Below are 25,046 nucleotides of genomic sequence, written 5' to 3'. Positions count from 1 at the left end.
GATTGTTGCAGTTAGTAAGGATGTTGTAAGAATTTTTCGCACGTGGTTAGCCACCAATTCCTTACTTTTTTACACAATTCAATGACATGGTGATATAATTGAGGATATCGTTGCTTTAATGATGGGTCATCCATTTACTGAAGGGGTATCCCTTTACATACCTTCCAGTTTATTCTTTGGCCAGTACTACCTACTATCACAGATAACTTCACAGAGACTAAACAGATCTTTGTCTGGAAATGTTAACCTAACTGGAAAGTTACTCTTTAGTTAATATCTAAATATAATGCATTAAGGCATACATAATATTGCCTTTAAATAACAAATTATGAGATCTTATATTTTTTTCTAGCACTGCAATCTGTGATCCACTTGTACATAATGTACACTATCCTTGGGAATTCACTTTCCATGTGAATATACACAATATCACAACTATATTATTGGCATCTGGGGTTCACTGAGACTCTAATAGCAAGTATAAAATTACCTCTTTTTAGGTATGCCCTCTTGGCTTTGTAAGGTGAACTTCTCTTTCCAACAACTAAGCTTCTCTTCCCTTACAATACTTAATTCCAATACATGCCTTAAATTACTATAAAATGGTCCCTATCTTTACAACCTTGACAAAGTCTGGTGGATGTTACACGGTCCCGGCTGCTTCTCCAAATTCACAATATTACAAATTTGCCATCTTTCACAATGGAAACTATGCTGTTAACCATACATACTGCTTTTTGTGACAGGAAGGCGTTCTCTTACCCAATGATATGATGATCAATAAAATAAGACAGTAACAACAGACTTCGTTTCAAACGACACTGAACTGAACATATAAATGTTGATTGAGATCTCTATGAAACTGCAATATGAATTCTATGGTATAAGATTATCCTTCTATTAAAATGTTATTGTGCATCATGAACATCCAGTGACCAACATTTTTGCATAGATTTATAATCTGTTATATAACAATTAAGCTATGGGAGTGCCCCCAGCATGTTACGTAGTAATAGAGAATGACTGTTCTGACTGCCACTCTTGCCTCATATTCGGGGAGCAAGATTACTACTGGTGGAGGAGCACCGTATATTTATCCTTTCGAAACACAATCTTCACATAGGACCACCATACCACTTCATTACTCTCACGAACATTTGTTCGCATGTGCAACCTTGTGCCCTTAGCCACCATTGTAATAATTAATTATGATTAGGCCTGGGCAGAATTGGTAAGTGACAAAACTCTGCTGCCCTCTGCGGAGTTCTGCAAGCGGCAGAGGGAGGAAAGTCTTGCTACTCACACTGATTTTTAGCGCCGGGCATTTGTTCTACACTGTAAAATTAGAGCAAACAGCACCATGCTCAGCACAGGAGGATGCAGCTTCTTTCTGCCGTAGATGTTCTACTCGAGCAACAGCTTCCTCAAAGCTAGCAGCAGGTTTCTCAACATGAGCGGTAGCGACCTGCCGTGACCACCCGTTTTGAGAAATTTTGCAGAGAGGTGTTATAGCTTTGGATTTTCCTTGCTCGCGAGCTGCGAGAGAGGAAAAACTCAACTCTGCGCCGGTACGTGGAGTTTTTCAGAACTCCCGGTCTATGCAGACGGCCGAGTGGGAAAAACTCTGCTAATTCCACGAGCGGAGCGGAGTTTACCGCCCAAGCCTAATTTTGAAGGGATACAGCAGGGGAACAAACAATTTGTGTTTGTAGTCATATTGATTACATGTTTACACATTGCTTCAGATTCGGACCGGAAGTGATGTTCAAGTGGCATCTCTTCCTACCCCGTGTGTTTTGTTTTTGTTATGGGGGCTTAGAGGAGTTGTGAGACGCCTGGGCTGTTCGCTGGCAGCACCATGATGGACATTCTGAAGGCAGAGATCGCCCGTAAAAGGAAGCTGTTGGAGGACATGGCGCTTGTAGGGGAAAACAAAAAATACTTCAAACTCAGTGAGCTTGCAAGAAAAGATGAAGAGGCATACTTCGAGAGGTGTGGTCTCAAGATAGAAAATGATGACGAGGTAGAGCGGCCATCGTCTTCAAGTAATCCTGTATTAGAGCTCGAGCTGGCAGAGGAGAAGTTACCGATGACTCTTTCTAGACAAGAGGTGATCCGGAGGTTGAGAGAACAAGGTGAACCGATTCAATTGTTTGCTGAAACAGATTATGATGCTTTTCAGAGATTGAGAAAGATAGAAATTTTAGCACCTGAAGTTAATAAGGGCTTGAGGAACGACTTGAAGGCTGCCCTGGATAAGATTGACCAGCAGTACTTGAATGAACTTGTGGCAGGTCCGGAACCGGGAGAAGAGGATACCCAGAATGACCTGAAAGTTCATGAAGAAAATACCACAGTCGAGGAGCTGGAGGCTTTGGGAGAATCGTTGGGACAAGGTGATGATGATAAGGATATGGACAGCATAACCAAAGTCATGAAGTTTCTTCTTGGAGTGTGGGCTAAAGACCTAAATAGCCGAGAAGATTATGTGAAACACAGTGTACAAGGGAAACTTGCCAGCGCCACGCAGAAACAGACTGAATCCTACCTGAGACCGCTGTTCTGAAAACTTCGTAAAAGGAATCTACCAGCGGATATTAAAGAATCAATAATTGATATCATAAAGTTCCTGTTGCAGAGAGAGTATGTGAAGGCTAATAATGCCTATCTGCAGATGGCCATTGGCAATGCTCCCTGGCCTATTGGTGTCACCATGGTTGGTATCCATGCTCGAACTGGTCGTGAAAAGATTTTCTCCAAACATGTTGCCCATGTTTTGAATGATGAAACGCAAAGAAAATATATTCAGGGGTTGAAAAGGCTGATGACTATTTGCCAAAAACACTTTCCGACGGACCCATCGAAATGTGTGGAGTACAACGCGCTGTAAAGCCTCAGCAACTTCTAGTGTACGAAGACTAAAGGGATGTAGATCTCCTCTAGATCCTTATCCAGGAAAACTGGAATTATAAGAGACAAATCTCATGATTTCTTTCCCTTTTAATGCTGTTTGGATGCAAGGACGTGAAATGTGAGGGGGGGGGGGGGGGTTTCAGTTGATTCATGCCTGTAATGCCACAACTGCCTGCAATTCCTTTTTAAAGAATTTTGAATATGCACAGAAATATTAATGTGTCATTGTTTTAGATGATTCATTTTAAATTTATTCGAGCTAAAAGGGATATCATTTCCCACAGCTACTTTCAAGTTATTTTAGGGTGGCTGCCATCCCAGTAAACATTGTCGAACACAATGTTGTCAGATATGTCAAATACATATTTATTTAATTGTGGATTAATATAGCTAACATGAGTTATAATGTGGCACCACCTAAACAATTTCAATTTCATAAAAATACCTTTTAACTTGCAGAAATGTTGGTATCTTGTTTTTCTTTAATCCCAGTGTTAATTCATATAATTCAAATAATCATAGGACATTTGTAAAAAATCTGAAAGTAAATATTTGCAAAATAAAAATAACTTTGGGAGAATGTTTACACATTGTATGCAGTTGGAAGAGTAGTGTTTAGCCTGAGGTCACTCTATGGCTCATGAAGTCACTGATACCTATAACATTGAAAAGCAACGCATGTAACCCTTTTAAAATATTAAATCGTATATGGGTGATGTATTTATGTTAATACTCTGATTTTTATAAATTAAGAAAGCCCCTATAACGAATGAATTAGCATTGTTTTCGTTTTCATAATTTATTATATATTTTGATGCACACATCATTTGATGGATATACCCGATGTAATTTTTTATGATACTGCCTAAAAGAAAGAGAAAATGATGATCGTAGATTGCCATTTCATTTACAAACCACTTCGTCTTGTGCTTTTTTACTCTTATTTATCTAGTGCAAACCTAGATTATACTAACTGTATGAGTTTTTGCGTTCACTGGTCTATGCAAAATGTTGCACATTTTTAAGTGACACCCCTTACACTGAACACCACAAAGTAAGTGGATAGCAATATAAATGTGTACCATGGATTTCATTTTAAATGATGTAGAAAGTGTTCAAATTTCTGCCTAAAGTTCTCGAATTTCTGCTTCTGGTGACATTGCAGAACCACAGAAACAATAACAACAGAACAATAAAGTTGTATAATTATACTATGAGCAGCAAGAAAGCGCAAGGGACTGATTTGACCATCATTGTGTGTTATTCATTCACTCGAATAATGATCACAATACATTTTTTGCTCTTTTGTGTGCTCAAGGTTCAATATCCAGTTGGAGCTGTATATGTGAACATGTTTGAGTCGAAATAGATTGTGACTGGGTCTTGAGTGGGTGACAGGCAAAGAACATTTTCCCTCACAGCCCTGCATACTTGACCACTTCTCGGGGAAGGCACACCCCACCTGTGCAACACAACTAATTTGTTTTTCAGGGGCAGAGGATGTCCCACCTCTTAACAGTGAGAGAGGGCGGGACATCCTGGAGGCTGGAAAACAGAATGGGCGGTACAGGGGAGATGACATGCGGGGGCAGAGTGTAGGTGGGTCAGGATATGTGGAGTGGGCACATTGGGGCCAGACAATGGTGTTCTCTAAGGGAGGGTATTCTTAAAGTCACCAACGTTTTAAAGAAAAGTGAGAACTTCATATATTTGTGTTATAGTGAAACTGATATTTTCAAAGAAGTAGCATGTTTTTTTTATTTCTAAATCAGAATTAGGACATGATTGTACCGAACTTGAATAATGAAGGAAACTGACCTGTCCTGCTGGGATTTTATTCCATGACACTCATTTGCACCGATCGAGTTATAGTCAACCGAGCCGTTTCTTTTGTTGGGCCGCTGATTTTCCTGCAAGGTCACCATTCATTTCGCTGCAGTTATGTCGGTCGAATATGGGTATTTTCAAGACGCGTTGTTTGTATTTAACAAATAAGTGGCTGTAAACACACGTCGTGCACCACCCGCTGGCACGCAGTGTCAGGTCGCTGCTGTCAGATAAGATGTCTTTTTTCTCAGATCTGTTCAGTGGCAGCACCTACAGGCATCATAAAACCTGCTTATTTTTCATAAACATTCATGCAGGTGTTCTCTTGGAGGATAGATTCATTCTGGTTTATTAATCACAGACAAGCGTATCCCACCGGGAAATCTTCCAGGGTTTGCCCACAAATTCCGTGCATTCCAGGCAGGGGTGGCGGCCGAGGAGCTTTTTTATTTTTACAATTACAATTCATGTGTGCTTCAAAACAGTGCATAATGTCCCTGAAATGCACGAATATGACAGTATGGGCAATCTAAAAATCCGATTCTACAACCCCTGCGATCAAACATTATGAAAACAAGAACCACTGACATAGAAAGGTTTGTTTCACTCGCTACTGCTTTGAAGCGCAGTCAGTCAGTCAAAGAACTTTATTTGCAATGCTTCTTTGCATAAAACAATATGCATTCGTATCGAAGCTCATGGTGGCTTAAACGCGTGTCCACACATGCCAAGTTTCAGTAGTTCATTTGAAATTATTCACACTTTGAGTGTGGTAGCTTTGAACTGTGACATAAATAAGGCCTCGAGCCTAACCTAGATGAACAGAACTTGCCTCCAGACATCAATCTACTTCTGTACAACCGCTTTTACTTATAAGTTACACAGTCCTCTGCTGAACCATCTGGGAAAGTCCCCTGGTATCAGCATCAAGGGCATTTCCTTTTTATATGGAGCCTATCAGACTGCACAGGCTGCCTGGATGCAAAAGATATGTTGTGAGCTTACAGCCTGCCCATTGCTTACCATTGGTTGACTTTATTGTCACTCTCATTTACTTGCTTCTCATTTGATGTCTTGCCTTCTTCTTCATGTGTTCTTTCCTCCCCTGAAGCATAGCTTCTTTGAAATATTTTGATTGGCTGACTTGTATCCTTCCACTGCTCAAATGTAAGAAATTACTTTATTATTTTTCATTCTGCACCCCACGAGAGTGCATGTGTTTGCTAACTTTCTTCCTCTTGTGCTGCTTCACACCTCAAATACTCTCCCTCCGCTGTATTGGTCCCCGCCCCTCCTATCTTCTCTGTCAAAACACAGCAAAAGGGATATTTAGGCTGGCGTATGGTGGAAAAGCAGACTTTAAGGGCTGTTTTTGTTTTATCTCCTGCATTCTACATATTTAGTAGAAGCTCACGCTTAGTCATTCAAAGGCTTTCATGGCACTGCAGAAGGGCCATCGGCTACATTCGGGTGGTCTCTGAGGTTGCAGGTGTAAATAGCATTGCAACTGCCTGGAGGCCCTTAAATATGCTTCCTGGTCTAGTGCAGAGAAACAAATGACCGAATCCTGTGGGAAGTTATGTTTCCTTATTATTTTTAAATTCAATTCAGAGTTTCCTGAGAGAAAGGTATTTGAAAAAAAAACCATACCACTTATAAAAATTGAAATCATTGAATTAACTGTACACTATTGGGATATCAAAAGATTAGAATTTCCTTTCCCTCCAGTATTCTGAAATGTTTTTTCTTTTACTTTAAAAAAATTGCTTTACAGACCAATATTCAAGTGTGCCAAGAACATGATGCCACTGGTTATTATCCAAGGACACAAGGTTATTGTTTTTTTTTTGCACACCATGCCACCTCAGTTTGGACCCAGACAATCAGTTCGGACAGACTGTTCCCATGAGGAGCAGGGTTGGTATTGATTTGTATAAGGAGGGTGTTGGAAATGGGATTTCTGGTTGACTAGGGTATGAGCTTAAGCCAGACAGAAACCACCACTCAAGTCAGGGCAAGGGAGTTACACACTGAAGATAACCCCCTGCTCACCCCCCTTGGTAGCTTGGCACAATCAGTCAGGCTTATCCCAAAGGCAATGTGTAAAGCATTTGCGCAACACACACACACACACACACACACACACAGCAGCAACACACTAGGCACACCACAAATGAAACTCCACACAAGGTTATAGAAAAAATAGCCTTTGTATTATCCAAAACACATTAGAATCATATTCACACATATACACTGCGCCAACTGGCACTAGGCAATATTCACGGGGGATTATGTACATGACAGGGCAAATCGGGCCACTGTCAGAATCATCATAAGCAAAAGTAGTCAAAATGTCAGAACCAGTAACTACTGGCAAAATACTGTACTCGGCATTATCACATTAGTATTTGGGCATAATCATCAGCATAACTACATAATGCAATTTCTGTAGGCATAAAAACATTATGCATAAACATCCAAAGCATAAACACATTGTCATATGCATCACAGTAGGCATAGACACATTAGGAATAAACCACATTAGGAATAAACACATTATGCCTAAAACAGGAGTACTGCACCCCAGTACCACAGATAAAGTTCACACAGCACCTTAGCATACACACTGAAATGACTTCAGGCCAACTGGCCTTCTGCGGGGCTCAAATGCCCTTTGTCCAAAAAGTCAGGGCACGATCCTAGGGCTTTCCAAGTGCCCTTTTGCTGCCAATGGGCAGAGGCGCGTATCTCACTCCTTTATCATTATGAAAACAAAATGCCCTCCGTGCAGCTGCCCGCTCTTTCTTGTGGTGCAGCTGGAAATTAGGCTGTGCCTTTTGAGCACCACTCCGGGACTCTTAAATACAAACTTGCCCCCACGGTGCAGCTTCCCGCCACCGCGGCACAACTGAGGAAATTTGCGTTGGCACCACTGTGCCTTGGGAGCCCCCCTCTGGGACTCCTCCTGGTGCTCTCGATCGGCACCAACAATGCACACATTGAAGCCCCACTCACCGGGACAGTCTCTCTTCGTTGAACGCAGCCATCAGGCCTTGGGCCACAGCAGGGGCAAGCCCAAAAGGCGAGGCTCCCTCTCATGGTCATGTGGGAATTCTGCTGGTCGGCACAAGGAGACCCCGAGGCTCCGGACGAGCCCTCTTCTGCACGGCTGGACTTCCTCTCTGCCTTCAGCAATGCCGGTGAGACCCGTGGGGCTCTTCTCTTCCTTTCGAGGAGCTCTGCCCACAGTCGGGCAAATGCCGCCTGGCTTCCGGGTCACTGCTCGTCTCGGCAGCGGCTCGCTCTTCAGGAGACACCACAATGCGGGGTGGGCTCCTGCTGGAAGGTCGACGGCACCGGCGTCTCTCTCCCACGGCGCCACCCACAACCAGGCAAGTTACTTGTCTTCTGGGTCAGGCCGCGGCGGTTCCCTTCGGCGTGCTCCTCAGCACAGGGGTAGGCTCCTGCTGTTAAGCACACAATTGCGGGGTGGGCTCCCGCTCAAAGGAGCACAAACGTGGGGTGGGCTCCTGCTATTAAATAAGCATCAATGAGGGGTGGGCTCCCACCAAAAGCGCACTGAAATGCAGGGTTGGCTCCCGCCTCCAAGCCAGCAATGCGGGGGAATCCCCATGTCGGGATTCCCATGGAATCGATTGCAGCTCAGCGCTGCAGAGGCACAGACACTCCTCCTGTCCTGGAGCCACCAATAATAAAGGTGCAGCACTCACGAGGCGCTGTGTCCCCAACAGTCCCAGGGAAAAGGAGGGGCCCAGGCAGGCAAGCACACTGGCCCCACCATTTGGGAGGCAGTCGCTCGTGGCAGATCCTCCTGGGGCCCAGCAGCAACAAGTCACAAGGAAGCACACAAAGCACAACACATGGGGTCACAGCCCCAATATTTATACAGCATTTTCTTTGTCTGTCCTGGCACAGGGCTTGGGAAAACCCAGCCTCAACTGGTTCTGGGGGGTGTGGAGCACTTTTTTTTCAGGGCTCCCACCCTCCTTTGTCAGGCTGGGGCTCTGTCATCAGACACACCATAGGGGGCGGAGCTAGCATTCACCTAGTCAGGCACAGACCTATTCACGGTCAGGGGACTACTCCTCCCACTACTCCAAATGCTGATCTCCCATTCAGCCTAGCGCTGACTCACCCTGCCCTCCCTGGAGCCACACTCACCTCACCAGCCCCTGTCACTCCAAAGCCAGACATGCAATCCACATCAGGCAGGCAGAGACATAGCACACAGAAATGCCAACTTCTAATAGTGGCACTTCTAAAATCGGTATAATAAATCTGTGCACCCCATTGCGTAGCTTTTATTATCACTATTCTAAAAATACCAAACTTGACCATGCTGCTCCTCTCATATCAGGAATTACCACTAAAACACTTATCAGGGAAGGAATCCCCAATGCATTCCTATGAGAGGGCAGCCTCACAGCAGTGAGAAACCAAAAAGGCGGTTTGTCACTACCAGGACATGTCACACACTTAAGGTACATGTCCTACCTTCTATCGGCAATGCACCCTGCCCATAGGGCTAGCTAGGGCCTACTTAAGGGGTGACTGACATGCAGTAAAAAGGGTCCCTGACATGGCACACACTTTAGGTGCCACGTCACAGCAGCAGTAACACTGCGCTCACAGGCCCTGCAATGGCAGAGGCCTGAGACAGGTTTGCATGGCTACTTTGGTGAATGGTGCAATCAGCCCTGCAAGCCCACCAGTAGCATTTAATTTACCGGCCCAGGTATCTGAGATATCACTTTACAAAGGACTGACAGGTAAATTAAATATGCCAAGCAGGTGTAGACCAATCTTCCCATGTATACCACAGAGAGCACACACACTTTACACTGGACAGCAGTGCTAAAGTGCCTAGAGTCCTAGAGTCACCAACACCATGTCAGAAAAAAGGCTAGGAGGAAGGCAAAATGTTCAGGGATGACCCTGCAAAAAGGGCCAAGTATAACAGAGGGCCTTTGTAGAGTGGCATTATCAGTGAAAAATGGTTGCCTGAGATGCGGCCCAGATGATTGCCAGCGGATGAGATTAATTTAAGCATTCCATCCATCACCTTTTTTTTTTTTGCTTCAGTTGGTGTCCTTAGTGTGATCCGTAAGCCCAAACATGGCCCTGTTCTCACAGTGCTATAGGGCTCAAATTGCACTATACCGATGAGCCCTAATAAAGGGGGCTTGGTTTGGCAGTATGGGATGGACTGTTCCTATGACAAGCAGGGTTGGTACTGATTTGCATAAGGTGGTCCTTTGTCTAGAGTGGCATGGTGGTGGAAACAGGATTTACTGGAAGGAATGCATCCATTCATCATCTCATTGAAGTTAAAGATTAACTGTAGCACAGTCAACAGCTTGGCATTTCAATTAGTAAAGCAAAACCTATTGGCTTTGCCAGTGCATGTTTTTAATGAGAACAAGCTAGCATTTGATTTTTAATTATATTTATGAACCAATCTGAGCTTTACCCAATATTGTGTCATAGCAAATACATAGAATTTAAGCAATCTTATCACAGTTTATATTCTCATCCTTCTTCGTTTTAAGTTCATCATTCTTGTCTTTAATTGCTAAAACCTCACTTTTTTAATTTCTCCTGATCCTTTAATATTATGATATAGCTGACTGCTCTGGTATAAGGTATGTCCTTTAACCTTGTGTGGCTAAAGGGTCTAGTTGATGCTTTCTTCAATGTAATCGATGAAAAGGCAAACCTATTGCAAAGGCAGGTTCTGACTGTTTTCGCCTTTTCTCAGTATCATCAGTAGTGCATGCCTCATGTTTTCTTTAAGATGCATTACTAATGAAAGTGTAACATGCTTTGCAGGGGGACATGTTATGTGAACAACAGATTATTCTCACTTAGCTTGCTAAATATTCCAAATATGAGCATTCCCTGGACCAAGTTGCCTCCTTTGCGAGATGGACAATGTAGCCTTTCGCAAGGCCTACATTTTTCAACAACTCTCCCTCCTCAGCCTTGCACATTTGGCAACGGGGTGTGGGGGACCAAAGGTCATAGGACAGTGCCTGTTTGTATGGGAGGGTAGTTGGGCACTGACTGTCCCGTCAAAGTCCGACTCTGGGGTTCTCTGGCACAGTTACAGACATGACCAATGGCCACTCGGCTGCTCCCTACACTAGTCACCTCTGCAATCGACATTTGTAAGGTGATTTGGTTCTTGTTTCCAATATATGTGTGTGTGTGCCACACTCTGGGGAGAGGAATGGTCCACTCCTTACATGATGGTAATATCTGGCTGAGCCGGACACACTGGTCTCCATGTTTGCAGACTGGTCCCCTTAGGGTGTTTAGGTAAGTGGGTGTGGTATTAAACTGCAGTCTTCATTGATGTGAATGATCATTCGTGTGTTTGTGTTTGTCCCAGGGTATTGCAGTAAACATGAAAACTCTGGTCTGATAGTGTTTTAATTGTATGTCTGGATGGTAAGTTAACTCTACCATGATTATTCAGTCAATTCTGAAACATCCAAGTGCACGTTTATCAACTATGACTTGTGAATAATGAATGTGCGTGCAAGCATGCATTAGTATGTATCAATGTATTGGGTCTTGTCTTGTGTCACAACACGCGTGATCCTGTTTGTTTTGCTTTGAAAGTGTATGCTTGATTGGAATAATGGGCTTGGAAATGTTGGCAACTGTTGCTTCTACAAACAATGCAGGCTACTGGTGACTGAACATGTTTCTGCATATGCTCTTCATTTCTTTGTGGTTGTTTAATGTGTCTACATTTCTGTATCCTTCTATCCAAGATGCTACATGCGTCACTCCTGATAACTTTAATGCCTCATGGTTTCATGCATTAATATAGAAGACATGCTCAAATTCTTTCCACATTTTTATATGGTGTCTTTAATGTAGTCTGAATAGTATAGTATGTATGACCGAACACTATCATTGTACTTCTGAATGCAATTATTAGTTAGTATTCCCCTTCCTTTTAGGTCTGGCATGACAGCACAGCCGTCTGCTGGACCTGTTGATACCAGTTCTTTAAATTATACATCCAAAAGATTTTGGCTCCTCCCAGTGGAGGAAACTTCTCTCAGCACATCCTATTGGTCATTTAGTGTATCATTCTGCCGCCTATGGAGTGCTTGCGTTCCCATGAGGGACCATTTTACACCTCAAAATCATACTGACTCATCACACATGAAATTCAGTCAAAAACTCATTGTATATTGAAACAAGTATTTGTTTTTACTTTGTGTTCTCCCTCCTCCAGAATTATTAAATATTGTAGTTCGTGCTCAATCTGAAAGCCAGACCTAGTGGCTTTGCAGTGCTTGTTAAACGTTGTGACTTTCTCAGAAAATATTTTTCAGAAAGCTGTGTTTAGGTCAGCAATCTCCGACTGTTCCAGCAATTTAAGATTTACTTAGGAACACTGATTAACTTTTGAACTTCAATGCAGAAAATAGGTGACGCATTACGTGACTACATTGGAACACATTTGAGCACTACAGGACTGGATAAATTGTTATGTTTTGACGTTTAGTTTGCTTTATTGCTGTGAAGATACAAGTAATATAAACACAACCCCTGTTCCTTCATAATTTACAAATCTTAGTAACTGAGATAAAATTACTTTTCAATGTCATGTCTTTACTGAGGTCACATCGGAGTTTCAGATTCATTTGTGGCCGGTATGCCCCAAATGAAGGAGTGTGTCTAAGGGGTGACTTAATACTGGCAAGGATTTTTACTGCAATGCCCGGACTTCACAATTGGGGCAGGAGCATCTTCATTTCCCTACTGAAAATAAACCCGTTTTCATGCCCTGGTTTTGTGGATATACGGGAAAGGGAAAGGGAAAATAAGGAAAAAGTAACTGTTCTAAGCTACTTTTATTGATATTTTTTTATTCTTGTTTCCTCCGCTAACTTCACCACCCCAATACCATAATAAGTCCACTTTTCATTCGCTCCTCTCTTACTCTCCTTCCCTTTTCCTTTACATCCTGTTTGTCTCTCAATTATTTTCTCCTCCGGTCTCTCTTTATATTCTCTCCTTTTCTCCTCCCCCCTTTTAATTATGCTGTCTACGTAAACCCTATTTCTTCTTCTGTGCACTTCCATATGTTTCAATTCTTTTACTTCCTTCCTCTTCCATACTTCTCCTCCGTACCTCTCTTCTGTATCAACATCCACTTAGAGACACTCAACATAACATACCAAACCACACCCTGTGACAGCACTGCAAGATACTTCATCACAGGCACTACATTCACAGCCCTTTCTCTAACTGGACATTTTCACACCACACAGCACCAACAACAGAACACCACATCAGACTACAAACTATCAATCATCTTCACCAACATTCCATATCACACCAAAATCACATCACTTTCAAATGCCATGCGCAAAACATCTTACAGCTCCACACTGCACAGCAATTCTCTTGGATCTTAACTTCACATCATCCAGCTCAGCTCCCACCACATTCTATACATACATATATATATACCCTCCACAGTACTCCATTTGGGTACCACTTTCTGACTTCACACCACAAGACAGTAATGCACATACATCAAATAACAATGGAAATGGCAGCTTATCACCATCACATCTCCCATCACACAACATCAGAGCATGTGTATTAAAAGCACACCAGCACTGCCCAACTCTACCCAACAACACTCTCCCACACCAAACACCTGTGCCACATTACTCTGTCAAGCCTCTGATTACAACACACAGCTCGGTACCACAGCACATACCTTCAGCAAAAGTTTCTGTTGGCTGAGATAGTGAAGATATTGCTGGCATGGTGTTCCCTTTTTCTCTAAATTGAGCGGGATAGCTGTTTGTTTGGTAGACAGGACCATGTTTGTGGTGGAGTACCCTGTCCGCAAAACTCTCAATAGGTTCCTTAATTGTTTTTGCAACCTCAATCTTTAGGTGTTTGTATGGGTACACATTTTTTTTATCCCAAAGGAGCAAGGAGCAAGGATCTAGAACATCCAATGTTTTTTTTTTTCAGGCAAGATATCTTTCATGTTGGATGATGGCTCCTCATCATATTAGAGCCATTTTGTGCCATTAAGTAGGGCATACATGTCCTATGATGTTGCTTGTTAGAAATCCATATAATGGTCAATTTTCTAGTAAGCACCATTAAAGTGGTTAGCCAAAATGAAGCTCACTAATCCACACATCTTGCACTTTTATTACTCCGAAGATCATATTGAGACTAATATGCACCCAGTCTGGGTATTCATATTTTGAAACTAATTTATCGACTAGGCAAATAGGTCAGAGTTTACATTGTGGTAAAGGCTGTTACATTAAAACATACATATAAATTGGGGGTTGGACGCAGATATCCTCTTCAAACTCTGGGGAGTATTTTTTGAGTGGTCCATTTCAATCTGCTCAGATGGGTGGCATTTCGTAGGAGCAGTAGCAGATAATTTCTGTACTGTGAGTGTCGCTAAAGTATGTTGTCTTTGAAATTGATAAGGTGATATAGTATTGGGTTTCCAAGCACTGTGGTTTAGGTTCTGGGGAAGGGATTGACTCCAGGCACAGTAAGCAAAGTTGACACTCTGCACTGAATTGGATAGAAGCACAAGAAATGTAAGTGTTGAGGGACATGTGTTGGGAAACAGTCGGAACACCGTGGCATCAACCAAGTGTGTTCCGACATCGCAAGCATAACCACCACGCTTGGCTTACCCACGCATAAGCCTTAACCACGCATATGCATGGTTAAACAATATGCATGGTCTAGTTGCTGGCTGAATTTGGGCTGAAGAGCAGGTAGAGGAAAGATCAGGATGAGGCGGTGTGGTAATTGGGGTGTTAGGGGTTAGTTTTTAGGGGTTAGGGTCGTTTTCTGGGTTTGGAGGGAGTCTGGAGTTTTAGGGCTCAGGCAGGTGACGGGTGAGGTAGTTTGTTTGGGTTGGGGTAGATTTGGGGTCTGGGGCAGTTTTCAGGGCTGGTGGGGTCAGGAGTTTTAGGGCTCAGCTCAGGGGACAAGAAAGGAGCAGTTTTCAGGTCGAGGGGCAAGTTGGGCTGGGGATGGAGGTAGGTGGGGTAGATCTTAAGGTGTTCGGACAGGTTTTATTGCCCTGGGAGGGGGACTGTGGTCGGAGTAGTTTTTAGGGGTCGAGTATTCAGGTTCAGGATAGCGGATTGAGAAGGTTATAGGGCTAGGGTGGGTAGAAGAGACCGCAGGAGGGCCGAAATTTAGGGATCAAGGCAGAGAGGCAGGAGTGTGATCTTTATCACACATGTCCCTTTACCAATCATGTCTTTACTACGAAATTGTGTGGTAAAGGCATGCACGGTAAAGACGTAGTTGTGGTTAAGACTGCTTGGTTCCGGACTGCGTTGTTGAGGCATGCAATGTTCCATCACACAACCCCTGTGTTAACTACCTGACCTGATCTGGGAAAGATGTTATGGAATCTGGGAGAATACAGAAATTTGGCATAATTAAGACATTCTGTAGAAGTTAGAACAAATAGGCAATCTCTATTGAGGCTCACTTGCCCAGGTTGTTGCTGAGAACTACTGTGTTAGATTGTCTCTTGGTAAAATGGAAGATGGGTGTTAGGCTTGTTTTGCTGATGTGGATAGGGTAGTAGATGACACCTAAGGTAATGATAGAAAGCTTTATTTCACTTGTGCATTGACACCTGTGGTTTCAGGTTCAGGAGTGAAGGTAATCGATTGCATCAGGAAAGATGTGTGGGGTGGAATAGTTTTGGGCGAGGTGAAGGAGATTATCTTGCCATTACTTAAACTTCTCTTTACTTAAATTTTACAAACTGCACGTTCTCAGATGTCATTTAATTGTACAAGAATAAATGCATGTATGAAGCAAAATCCAATATTTCAAACATCAAATATAAATTAGCAAACTGAACTCTCCAGTCTATTTAATATACCCAATTCAATTCTCACCTAAGGCAAATTAATCCCTCAATTATAAAAATGCTTTCTCAAGCTTTCTTTTGAATTTTGAGTCACATGTACATTTCGTAAAAGTGTGTCTCCTTTCTCAGATCCTTAAGATCAGTAAGATGAGAGCCTGAAGTAGATTAATATCTGCGATAACAACTTCTGTTTCTGCTGACTGCAAACCAAGTCGGAATATATTATGTATAAGTAACATAGGTCTAGCCTCCTCAAAGTGTTGTATTTTGATGAGATCTTCTCACAAATATAGAAACAATTGTGGGTAGACCTCAGGCTATCCATTGCAAAATAGCTCCAGGATATATCACGTGACTCTGAACATAAACATATAGAAAGCAGAAGTGATGCAAGACAATTGGAGTGGAGGAATAGAAACAACATCACTTAAGAAGCCATTTTCTCCCATATGTTTTAATGCAGAGAAGAGTATCAGAAAATATCCACCCATGTCTTAAAGGAAAGGGAGATGCAAAACCCCTGAATCTCCAGTATGCCGCCCCATGTAGCGAAGATATTATGATTAAGACGCCCACGTGCATCAGGAAGAGCAGAAACTGCAGAAGGAAGAATCAAAAGAGGGAACAATTGATAAAGGTGGAATAAAGGGAAGTAAACTAATCGTATGGGTTTTTAAAAATGATGCTGCCCCCTGGGAAAAGCCCACTTTTAGTGTTGCTGGTAGACCATGCCTTACAAAATAGAACGGAGAGGCAGACATCAATACTTTTCATGAAGGGCGCTAGTAATACCATTTAATTTCTATCAGCCTTTAATGTGGGTCCAGAGAGGAAATGAAAGGGAGAAAAAGAGAAAGCCATGAGTGAAAACCACCAGAAGAGCCCACAATTTCAACTCAGACATCAAGGGGATAGTCTGTGAAGCATCACAAGACACCCACTTCTAACTTGAGGGCTATCAAATGTATCAACTTTCAGCATAAAGGAAACATTGAAACACATACAAAGTCACTTCTCTATCAGGTGCAGCACTGATCTCTTTTAGTTTCAGGTTCAGTTCCATAGGTGTCTCATCCATTGTCACTTGAGTTGTCAAAAGAATCCACAAAGCTGGAGATGCTTCCACCCGAAGGAGCAGGTAGGTCTTATCCTCAATTGCAATTTTTAGTCCAGCAGGGAACATAACTGAGGGAAAGGCTCCTTCCTTCACAGCCTCCTTCCTCACGTCTCACATCTTTGGCACCCTGGAGACAGGCAGAGGGCCAAGGTCTTGGAAGAGCCAAATATAGTGGCTGTGGTGATTGAATTCCTTTCTCACTGCCTTCAACACATTTCCCTTACCATCCACTTTACCTGAATTTGCTAAGATCTTCTCATCCTTCCTCGTGTCCTTTTTAGTCCTCATCGTAGGTATTAGAGTAGCCCCCCTTACCTGTCCATCCCTCTGTTTCCGAGTGAAAAAGGACCTCCTGTTCGATGTACGTCACAAGGTCTTGGTTGTTTTACTATGATGACCACGTCGTAATGACAAAGACTTCCCATTCTCTGCACTTGAACCCCTAGGAAGGAGATAAAGGTGTGCGCACAAGACAGAAATGTGGCAGTTGTTGCTTTGTTTTTCTCCCATCACTAGACTCCTAATTCCACTTTCTCTATGTTCCTTTCTGAGAAATCTCTGTGTAAACAAAACAAGGACAACCCTACATGCACACTGGAACCAGGGTAAATGTGTATAAACAAACAATTGTACCATGGAACTCATTTAAGTGATCAGAGTAACACAGGAGGTGATCACTGAAAGGAGTCCCAGGGGACAATTTTTTTATTATTTCTGACAATCTCAGCATCTTCTCTGTGTCTCTAACAGGATTTATTTCCCTGTCAATAGATTTGACAGATCCTCATCTTCCATAAATGTACAACCAGTCACATATGTAGATTGATGCGTAAAAAAAGAAGTCGCAGTGCCATAACCGGGGCAAGAAAACAGTGAGAATGACTTGCACATCTGCTCATCTTAGAACAGGCAGTGTAGTGACGTTTGGAATAAGTCTGAAAGTAGCTATATATGATCATATTCATGAGTAGATGTTGAGTGCGAGCCTACCAAAAAAGTGTGTATTTTGAGGATACTAAAATGTACAATCTTTAAGCTGAAAACTACCTATAAAGTTACCCTTGGCCTTCTGACTGGTTGTGGAAATTAAAGCAGAAGGAGAAAAACCAAGTTAAAACTACTGTTCGTAACAGTAATTGGCCCGCCGATGCATGTATGAGCTCTGCAAACACTGATGAAAGTGTCGGGAACAGGAGTGCATCTATGCCCTGGTAATTTAGGGCTTTAGAGCACATAGAAACTACTTCTCACCGAGTTGCTCAGGTCCTTTAAATTCTAACTAATGAATCATATCATATTTTACATATTATATCTAACGCCTTTATAAAGTTTGCATATTCTCAATATTTTCAGAAACATTTCCCCTCATTTCCTTCCTGTTGCTTCCCCAAGAACCCCAACTATCCCCTTTCTGCCTAAAACTGAACTACTGCTTGGTGCAGCTAAACATCCAGCAGAGTGTGGCCATTCTGTGCTGGATGCCAGGGAGGCAGGCAGTCAGACAAGCGCTGAATGCCACTGTAAGGAAGAGAAAGGAGAGCACCTTAATTGCAAAGTCTACAAGAAGAAAGAGGAGTCAAAACCAGAGCAGTGTTCAAGACACAACCATTGGGGCTAAGAAATTTGTGGAACTGAAAAAATACTTGTCTTCAAAGCAGAAGAAAGTACAGTTTATTACAGCATCATAAATGTCAAGGGTATGTCACGATTATTGGTATCAAAGGTAGAAGAGAAATCAAGAAGTATAGTTATACTGTTGGCAAGACATTGTTTAAATGAATTCTACGTGTTGGTGGAGCAAAGTAGAAGTTTGGAAATATGGGATAACGACAGTGAAGCAAATGGCAAGCAGAAATCAGTTAGTAAATGTTTTATGGAGTATCTGGGATGATTTGAAGTAAGAAGGCAGATAAAGGAGTTTAGTGGCAGGCTGATTAACTAGATTAGGGGTTTACTGGGTTACGGATCGCTGGTGGAGAAATAAAGGATTAAATGATTTGTTGACCAGAAGGGGCACAGACAAATTTGTCCAACTGCGGAATATGGTAAGTTCAACAAGAACGATGTGACCCAAAAATTATGGGATGTAAGCGCTGATTGAATGACTATGGAGATAAATGGGTATGATGTATAGTTGGTAGGATGGGTGGAAAGAGGGTGTACACAGAAAGTAAATAGTCCCCTTGATGTTTATAACTTTGGTGGAGGGGTGGCGTGCCCTGACAACATGGCTGAATAGACGTGTCTTATTGACGCTCCCGTCGACGTTACTTATCCACCACTATTATAGACCCCCTGAGTGAGCAAAGCCCGGTGAATAGGGACAGAGAAGAACAACCGACACAGAGGTGCGGCTGCGCAAACTGAGAAATGCTGGGAGGTTTGCAAACTGGCCGTACCTGCTGGTGGTGCTCCGGGGCCTGGCTGGCGGTCATCTTCTCTGGGTCGTCTTGCCGGCTGCTGCCGTCCAAGGTACGCAATCATGACAGGGAGCCCGGCCTGGTGTTGCCCCCTGGCTCGGTTTGTTTGGGGAAGTTGATATCGGAGCAAGGACCTACAGCAGCGGGACCCATGCAGTCGCTGCGGCAGAACTGGTATGAGGCCTCGGGCCCATGTGCTGCATTGTGAGTCGGCCAGCTGACATGGGCTCCCTGCCAGGCCTTGCCCTGATGGGCGGGGTGAAGAAGCTGGACTGGTGTTGACCACTTGGGAAGAGACAAATCCCGCCCCCACATTTGCTGCTGGTAGACCATCATGCCCAGGTAGAAGACGACGAGACTCTAGTAATGAGTGGCCAGGGAAATGCAGCACATATCGGCCGGGGCAGAGTGCGGTCCCAGGGCTGGGATGCAGCATAAGGTCAGCACTTCAGTGCGGAGTGAGGGACCGGAGCTGTAACATTGCAGGAACAGCAAGACGTGTAATGGCAGCGTGGTGCAGCATAACATAAGCGGAAGGTCGGTGGGAAGACTGGGACGTTCTGTCTGGCCAGACTTGAAATAAGAACATAGAATGGCACCGGCAGTGAGCAATTAGGAAAGTTGAACTCTGGACGTCCACAGCAGGGCAGAAGAGTAGACTGCTTATGTTATAAATTAAAAAAGAGAAGGGGTGGCCAGCCTGCTACACTGCCTGCTGGACTCTGACACACACAACTATAAGTGATTTACAATTGTTGACTAAAGTTTGAACAAAAATGTAATCGAAATTTCATTCACTGTTCTTTAAACATTTTAATTATGAGTTATACTTTCTCTAAGTATTATTTCCAATCAGAATATATATCCTATCCTTGAAATGTACCAAATTTAAAAAATAATAACATTCAATGAACATGTACAAACATAGCAATTTTCTTGATTATCACCTTCCGTGCGGTGCAGATTCTTCCCCGGTGCTGGACATTCCAGAACAGGGTGTGGTTGTGACGGAACCATTCCGTCATCAGCACAGCTCAACCGTGACTGATGACGGAATGGTTCCGTCACCAGCATGGAAGGGGTTATACAATGCAGATGTCTGTATCCCAATGCATTTCGGGACATTTACTGTCCCTTTTGCAGGGGCAACACGGTAAAGTAAAGATATAAACGAATGTCAATCAGTAAATATACACAATAGTTGTTCTATCAGTACTTTGTACACTTCAGTGAATTTATACACAGTCAAATACTATGTGTATCAGTGTGTGCCTACATAACACAAATGTCAACGAAACTAAAAAGCACCCATATATTTTTGAGGTTTAAGAGAATTACAGTGCAGAAACCATCACCTGTGCAACACCATTGTGAGACCTTCACAAACAATGCTGTAACTTCAACTTACTCCACTCACCAACCAAAGGATACCTCCGGTTATTAAGATTCAGGAGCGAACCAATTAATGTTCTGCAGGATAAAAACAATCCTACGTCTAGAATCCAAAGCGAACGCACTTTCTGAAGAAAATGAAATGAAAAAATGCTGCTCTTACTCGGAACACTTTACTCGAATTATACTCCTCCTAAAAATAAAACCAACATGCAGAGAATAAATGTGTTGTCTAAATGCCTATATCGCATTCTGGCAATTTCACGAAACCGTCGCCCTTACGCCCCGTGTATTTCAAAACAACAATCTTCTGCGTCTACTCCTCGTTGTACCACCATCAGCTCCTTCCTCCTTGAAACTCGCTCGGTCATGTGACGAAGTAGCGTGATTGTCATAGTAACGAGAACACGCTTATAAACCCACGCCTGCAGGTTGTAAATTCCCCTCTTCATTACACTCTTCCTCTCATGACCTCACAACGTAGTAGTCATGGAATCGACTCCACGACAATCATCCCAAGTGTTGACTGCACTGAATATTCAACACGCAAAAAACTTTGTCTTTCAACACGACGAACCCCATACACCAAATTAGAGCATATGAACAAATATGTGCAACAACCCTATGCCTTCATTATAATAAAAAAACACCCAATGGGTCCTTGGTTAAACATAAAAGACCCAATCCTGTTTAATGCGAAAGATAAATCAATATCTAAAACAAACGGTTATTCATACAACCGACGTCAGTTACATTACCTATGGGTAAACAAAAAGCCAACTCAGTGAAGAAATCCAGAGAGACAAAGGAGTGGTGCTCAAGATTCATAGAAGAAAAGCATCAGTACCAGATAGCTTGTGTTAAATGTGTGCATCATTTATGAAAATAAGGACTGTTCATTGAAGTTCAAAACATTATCTGATATGTAGAAACCATTAGTTCTCAAAACAACAGTACATTTCCAGAAGGGAAGCAAAATATATGTTAAAACAAATAGCTTGTGTTAAACTCTATGACTCATGCATCATCAGTCAAAAAAAGACTATACATTGAAATTCAAGCATTGACTGATATATAGAAACCATTAGTTCACAAAAAACAGCTTATTTCAATATAGTCATTAAGACCCCCTGGGGCCATTGTTCCCAAACGTTTAATCCAAAAGGACTCCCTCTGCAGTAATCTTTTGTTAATATCAAATCCTACACTATCTGAAACTGTCTCTATGATTTGAAATCTAAGTTGTGCTATTGTGTGGTGTTTTTCTGACCATTGTGTGGCTAACGAAGAAGTAATCACTTTATTTCAAATTCTACTTATATGCTCAGTGATTTAAGTCAACATTTCATTCCGTCGTACCCACATAAAGCAGTCCCCATGGGCATTTCACTGCATAAATAGCCTTGCTTGTATTGCAATCATCTTTGTAGCGCAATTTTACTTTTTCTCCAGTGTGTAGATGAGAAATTATATTACCCTAAATCACATTATTGCAGTGTACACAGTTTGCACATCTCCACATTCCAGCTGTTTCACATATTTTCAATGACTTCCCACTGTTTAGCAGTTCTTTAATATTCCTTGTCCTTGTGTTGGCAAACAGCGGTCGTTCTACAAAAATATTTTGGAAATCTGGCTCTGATTGTAAAAACTCCCATCGTTTATTGATGATATTCCGCATCTTTTGAGAGTTGACTGAAAATTTTGAAACAAAAATACACCATCGAGTTTCAGATGTGTGTTTTTTCATGAACAGGGTGTCCCTGTTTTGTTTCAATGCACGGAAAACTGATCCATCAAGTAGTTTAGTTGGGTACCCACATCTTTCATATTTTCTCTTGAAATCAGGTTCTCCAAGCAATTCTTATCTTGTGATACTATAGGTTTGATCCTCAAAAATCGAGAATAGGGTACATTTTTTAAAAGGCTTGATGGTTGAAAACTTTGAAAATGTAGAAGACTGTTTTTGTCTGTCGATTTCTGGAATAAACTGGTAGTAAGTTGATGGTTGAGGAATATGGCAAGGAACTCCAGGAGACAAAACTACGCAAATTTAAATGCAATACAATTGATTATAAACTTAACGAGGCATACACCTGGGCAGAGGTGTATGCCTAAAGAAGGTTTACAAGACGACCTAACACATCATCAGAGGAGAGTGTCGCCACAGAAAAGGATACAGATTTAACTTGAGCCCCGGTTAAACTTTTGCAACCTGTTTCAGTGGAGAAAACAATTGAAAAACCAGGTTTCTCAGGTCAACAAGTGTCTTTTTTGTCCTCAGTTCCGGATGTAGAACACCTACCAGATACGACCGCACAAAAAGTAAGCAAAAAAAAAGGAGAGGACAAAGAAAAGGAGAAGGAAAAGAGCAAGAAAGGGTTGAGGAGTCAAACAAGACTTTCATAATTAATATCTTATCCCATACTTTAACATATAAGGAAGATAACATTTTGAACAAAGGTATTACTTTTGTGCCAACATACGTAGGGTCTAGTTTTGAGAATGACATTCCTTTCTATAAATTCATGAGGACATTAAGATGGAGAAACTTTTTGAAAATGTGGTTCCGCTGCAAGATTCTCAGAGACCACAACGGGAACTGATCAAACCTAAAAGCACTTTTGAAGCTCCAATATCCCCTAAAACACTGGATCTTTTTGAGTCACTTGCGCAGAAAGACTTAAGGAAATTAAACTACAAGAAGAACTGCAGAATGCCCTGCAATATGAGTAGAACAGAAAAAAGTATACTGACACAACTGGCGAAAAGACCAGAACTCACCTTTCAAAAAGCCGATAAGGGTGGTGCACTTGTTTTAATGGACACAGATTCTACAACACAAAAGTGAACTTGCACGTGAATGATACTAATACCCATATGCTACTGGAGCAAGATCCTACAGTGGAAATATCGAGACTTCTTCGGCAACTAGTGGATAAAGCATTGGATATGGAAAGGATCACAGTAAGTATGGCAACATTTTTGATCACCAAATTCGCACGCAGACCAAGCCTTATATGTTGCCCAAAGTTCATAAAAATTTGGAGGATCCACCTTTCTGACCCATAGTGTCGGGATGTGGATCCCTCTTTGAACCAGCTCCGAAACTGATTGATCAGTACTTACAACCTTTAATTCAATCATGGCACACATATCCAGGACACAGCAGATTTCATCCTCAAACTGGAGAGAATCATTTTATCAACAGACAAGAATATTTGCTTTGCACAATTGATTTTGTATCTCGGTATACATCTATTGCTCACTCTGAAGGACATGAAGCACAAGAATGGTTATTACTGCGGCATCCTGAAATTGATATTAACCCAATTTTCCATCTTGAGCTAACCCACTTCTGTCTTCACCACAGCTATTTCGAATGGTTAAAAAAATTCTTCGTTCAATTGAGTTGAACATTGATGGGCTTTGCAGGAGCACCTGCCTATGCCAACACGTTCATGGGGAAGTATGAGGACGAGCACATTTTTCAAACTTCAGACTGGACAGAGGATTTACAGTTTTTCTGTAGATATATTGATGACATTTTCATCATTTGTTCATAACATCAATTGTTTGAATACGAGGAATCCAAGGATTCAGTTCACTTATTCGCTAAGCAGAACCAAAATAGCATTCTTGGATGTTTGGGTAGAGATAAACAACCATCAACTTACTACCAGTTTATTCCAGAAATTGACAGACAAAAACAGTCTTCTACATTTTCAAAGTTTTCATCCATCAAGCCTTTTAAAAAATGTACCTTATTCTCAATTTTTGAGGATCAATCGTATAGTATCACAAGATGAGAATTGCTTGGAGAACATATCTGATTTAAAGAGAAAATATGAAAGACGTGGGTACTCAAATAAACTACTTGATAAATCAGTTTTCCGCGCATTGAAACAAAACAGGGACACCCTGTTAATGAAAAATCACAGATCTGAAACTCAAAGATGTGTTTTTGTTTTAAAATACTCAAAAGATACGGATTATCATCAATAAACTATGGGAGCTTCTATAATCAGAGCCAGATTTCCAGAATGTTTTTGTAGAACAACTGCTGTTTGCTTACACAAGGACAAGGAATATTAAAGAAATGCTAAACAGTGGGAAGTCATTGAAAACATGTGAAACAGCTGGAATGCGGAGATGTGCAAACTGTGTACACTGCAATAATGTGATTCAGGGTAATATAATTTCTCATCCACAAACTGGAGAAAAAGTAAAATTGTGCTACAAACGTGATTGCAATACAAGCAATGCTATTTATGCAGTGAAATGCCCATGCGGACTGCTTTATGTGGGTAAGACGGAAAGAAAATGTACGACTCGAATCACTGAGCATAAAAGTAGAATTCGAAATAAAGTGTTTAATTCTTTGTTAGCCACACGTTGATTAGAGAAACACCACACAATTGCACAACTTAGATTTCAAATC

The 25,046-nt window shown here is 42.0% G+C and overlaps 2 protein-coding genes across 7 annotated transcripts in view; both read left to right on the top strand.

The window, feature by feature from the left end:
• Nucleotides 1-25,046, top strand: part of MICAL2 (microtubule associated monooxygenase, calponin and LIM domain containing 2) — a 906,862-nt gene that overhangs the window by 427,407 nt on the left and 454,409 nt on the right. The window lies entirely within an intron of this gene.
• LOC147730998 (pre-mRNA-splicing factor 18-like) lies at nt 1,744-3,494 on the top strand. The gene has a single exon (XM_086955942.1). The coding sequence runs from the start codon at nt 1,859-1,861 to the stop codon at nt 2,564-2,566; it is 708 nt and encodes a 235-aa protein (XP_086812068.1). The 5' UTR covers nt 1,744-1,858; the 3' UTR covers nt 2,567-3,494.

Source organism: Lissotriton vulgaris, chromosome 2_1 (genome assembly GCF_964263255.1).
Source record: "Lissotriton vulgaris chromosome 2_1, aLisVul1.2, whole genome shotgun sequence".
Taxonomy (NCBI): Eukaryota; Metazoa; Chordata; class Amphibia; order Caudata; family Salamandridae; genus Lissotriton; species Lissotriton vulgaris.
Note: the sequence above shows the minus strand (reverse complement) of the source record. Positions and strands in the feature narration are given on the sequence as shown.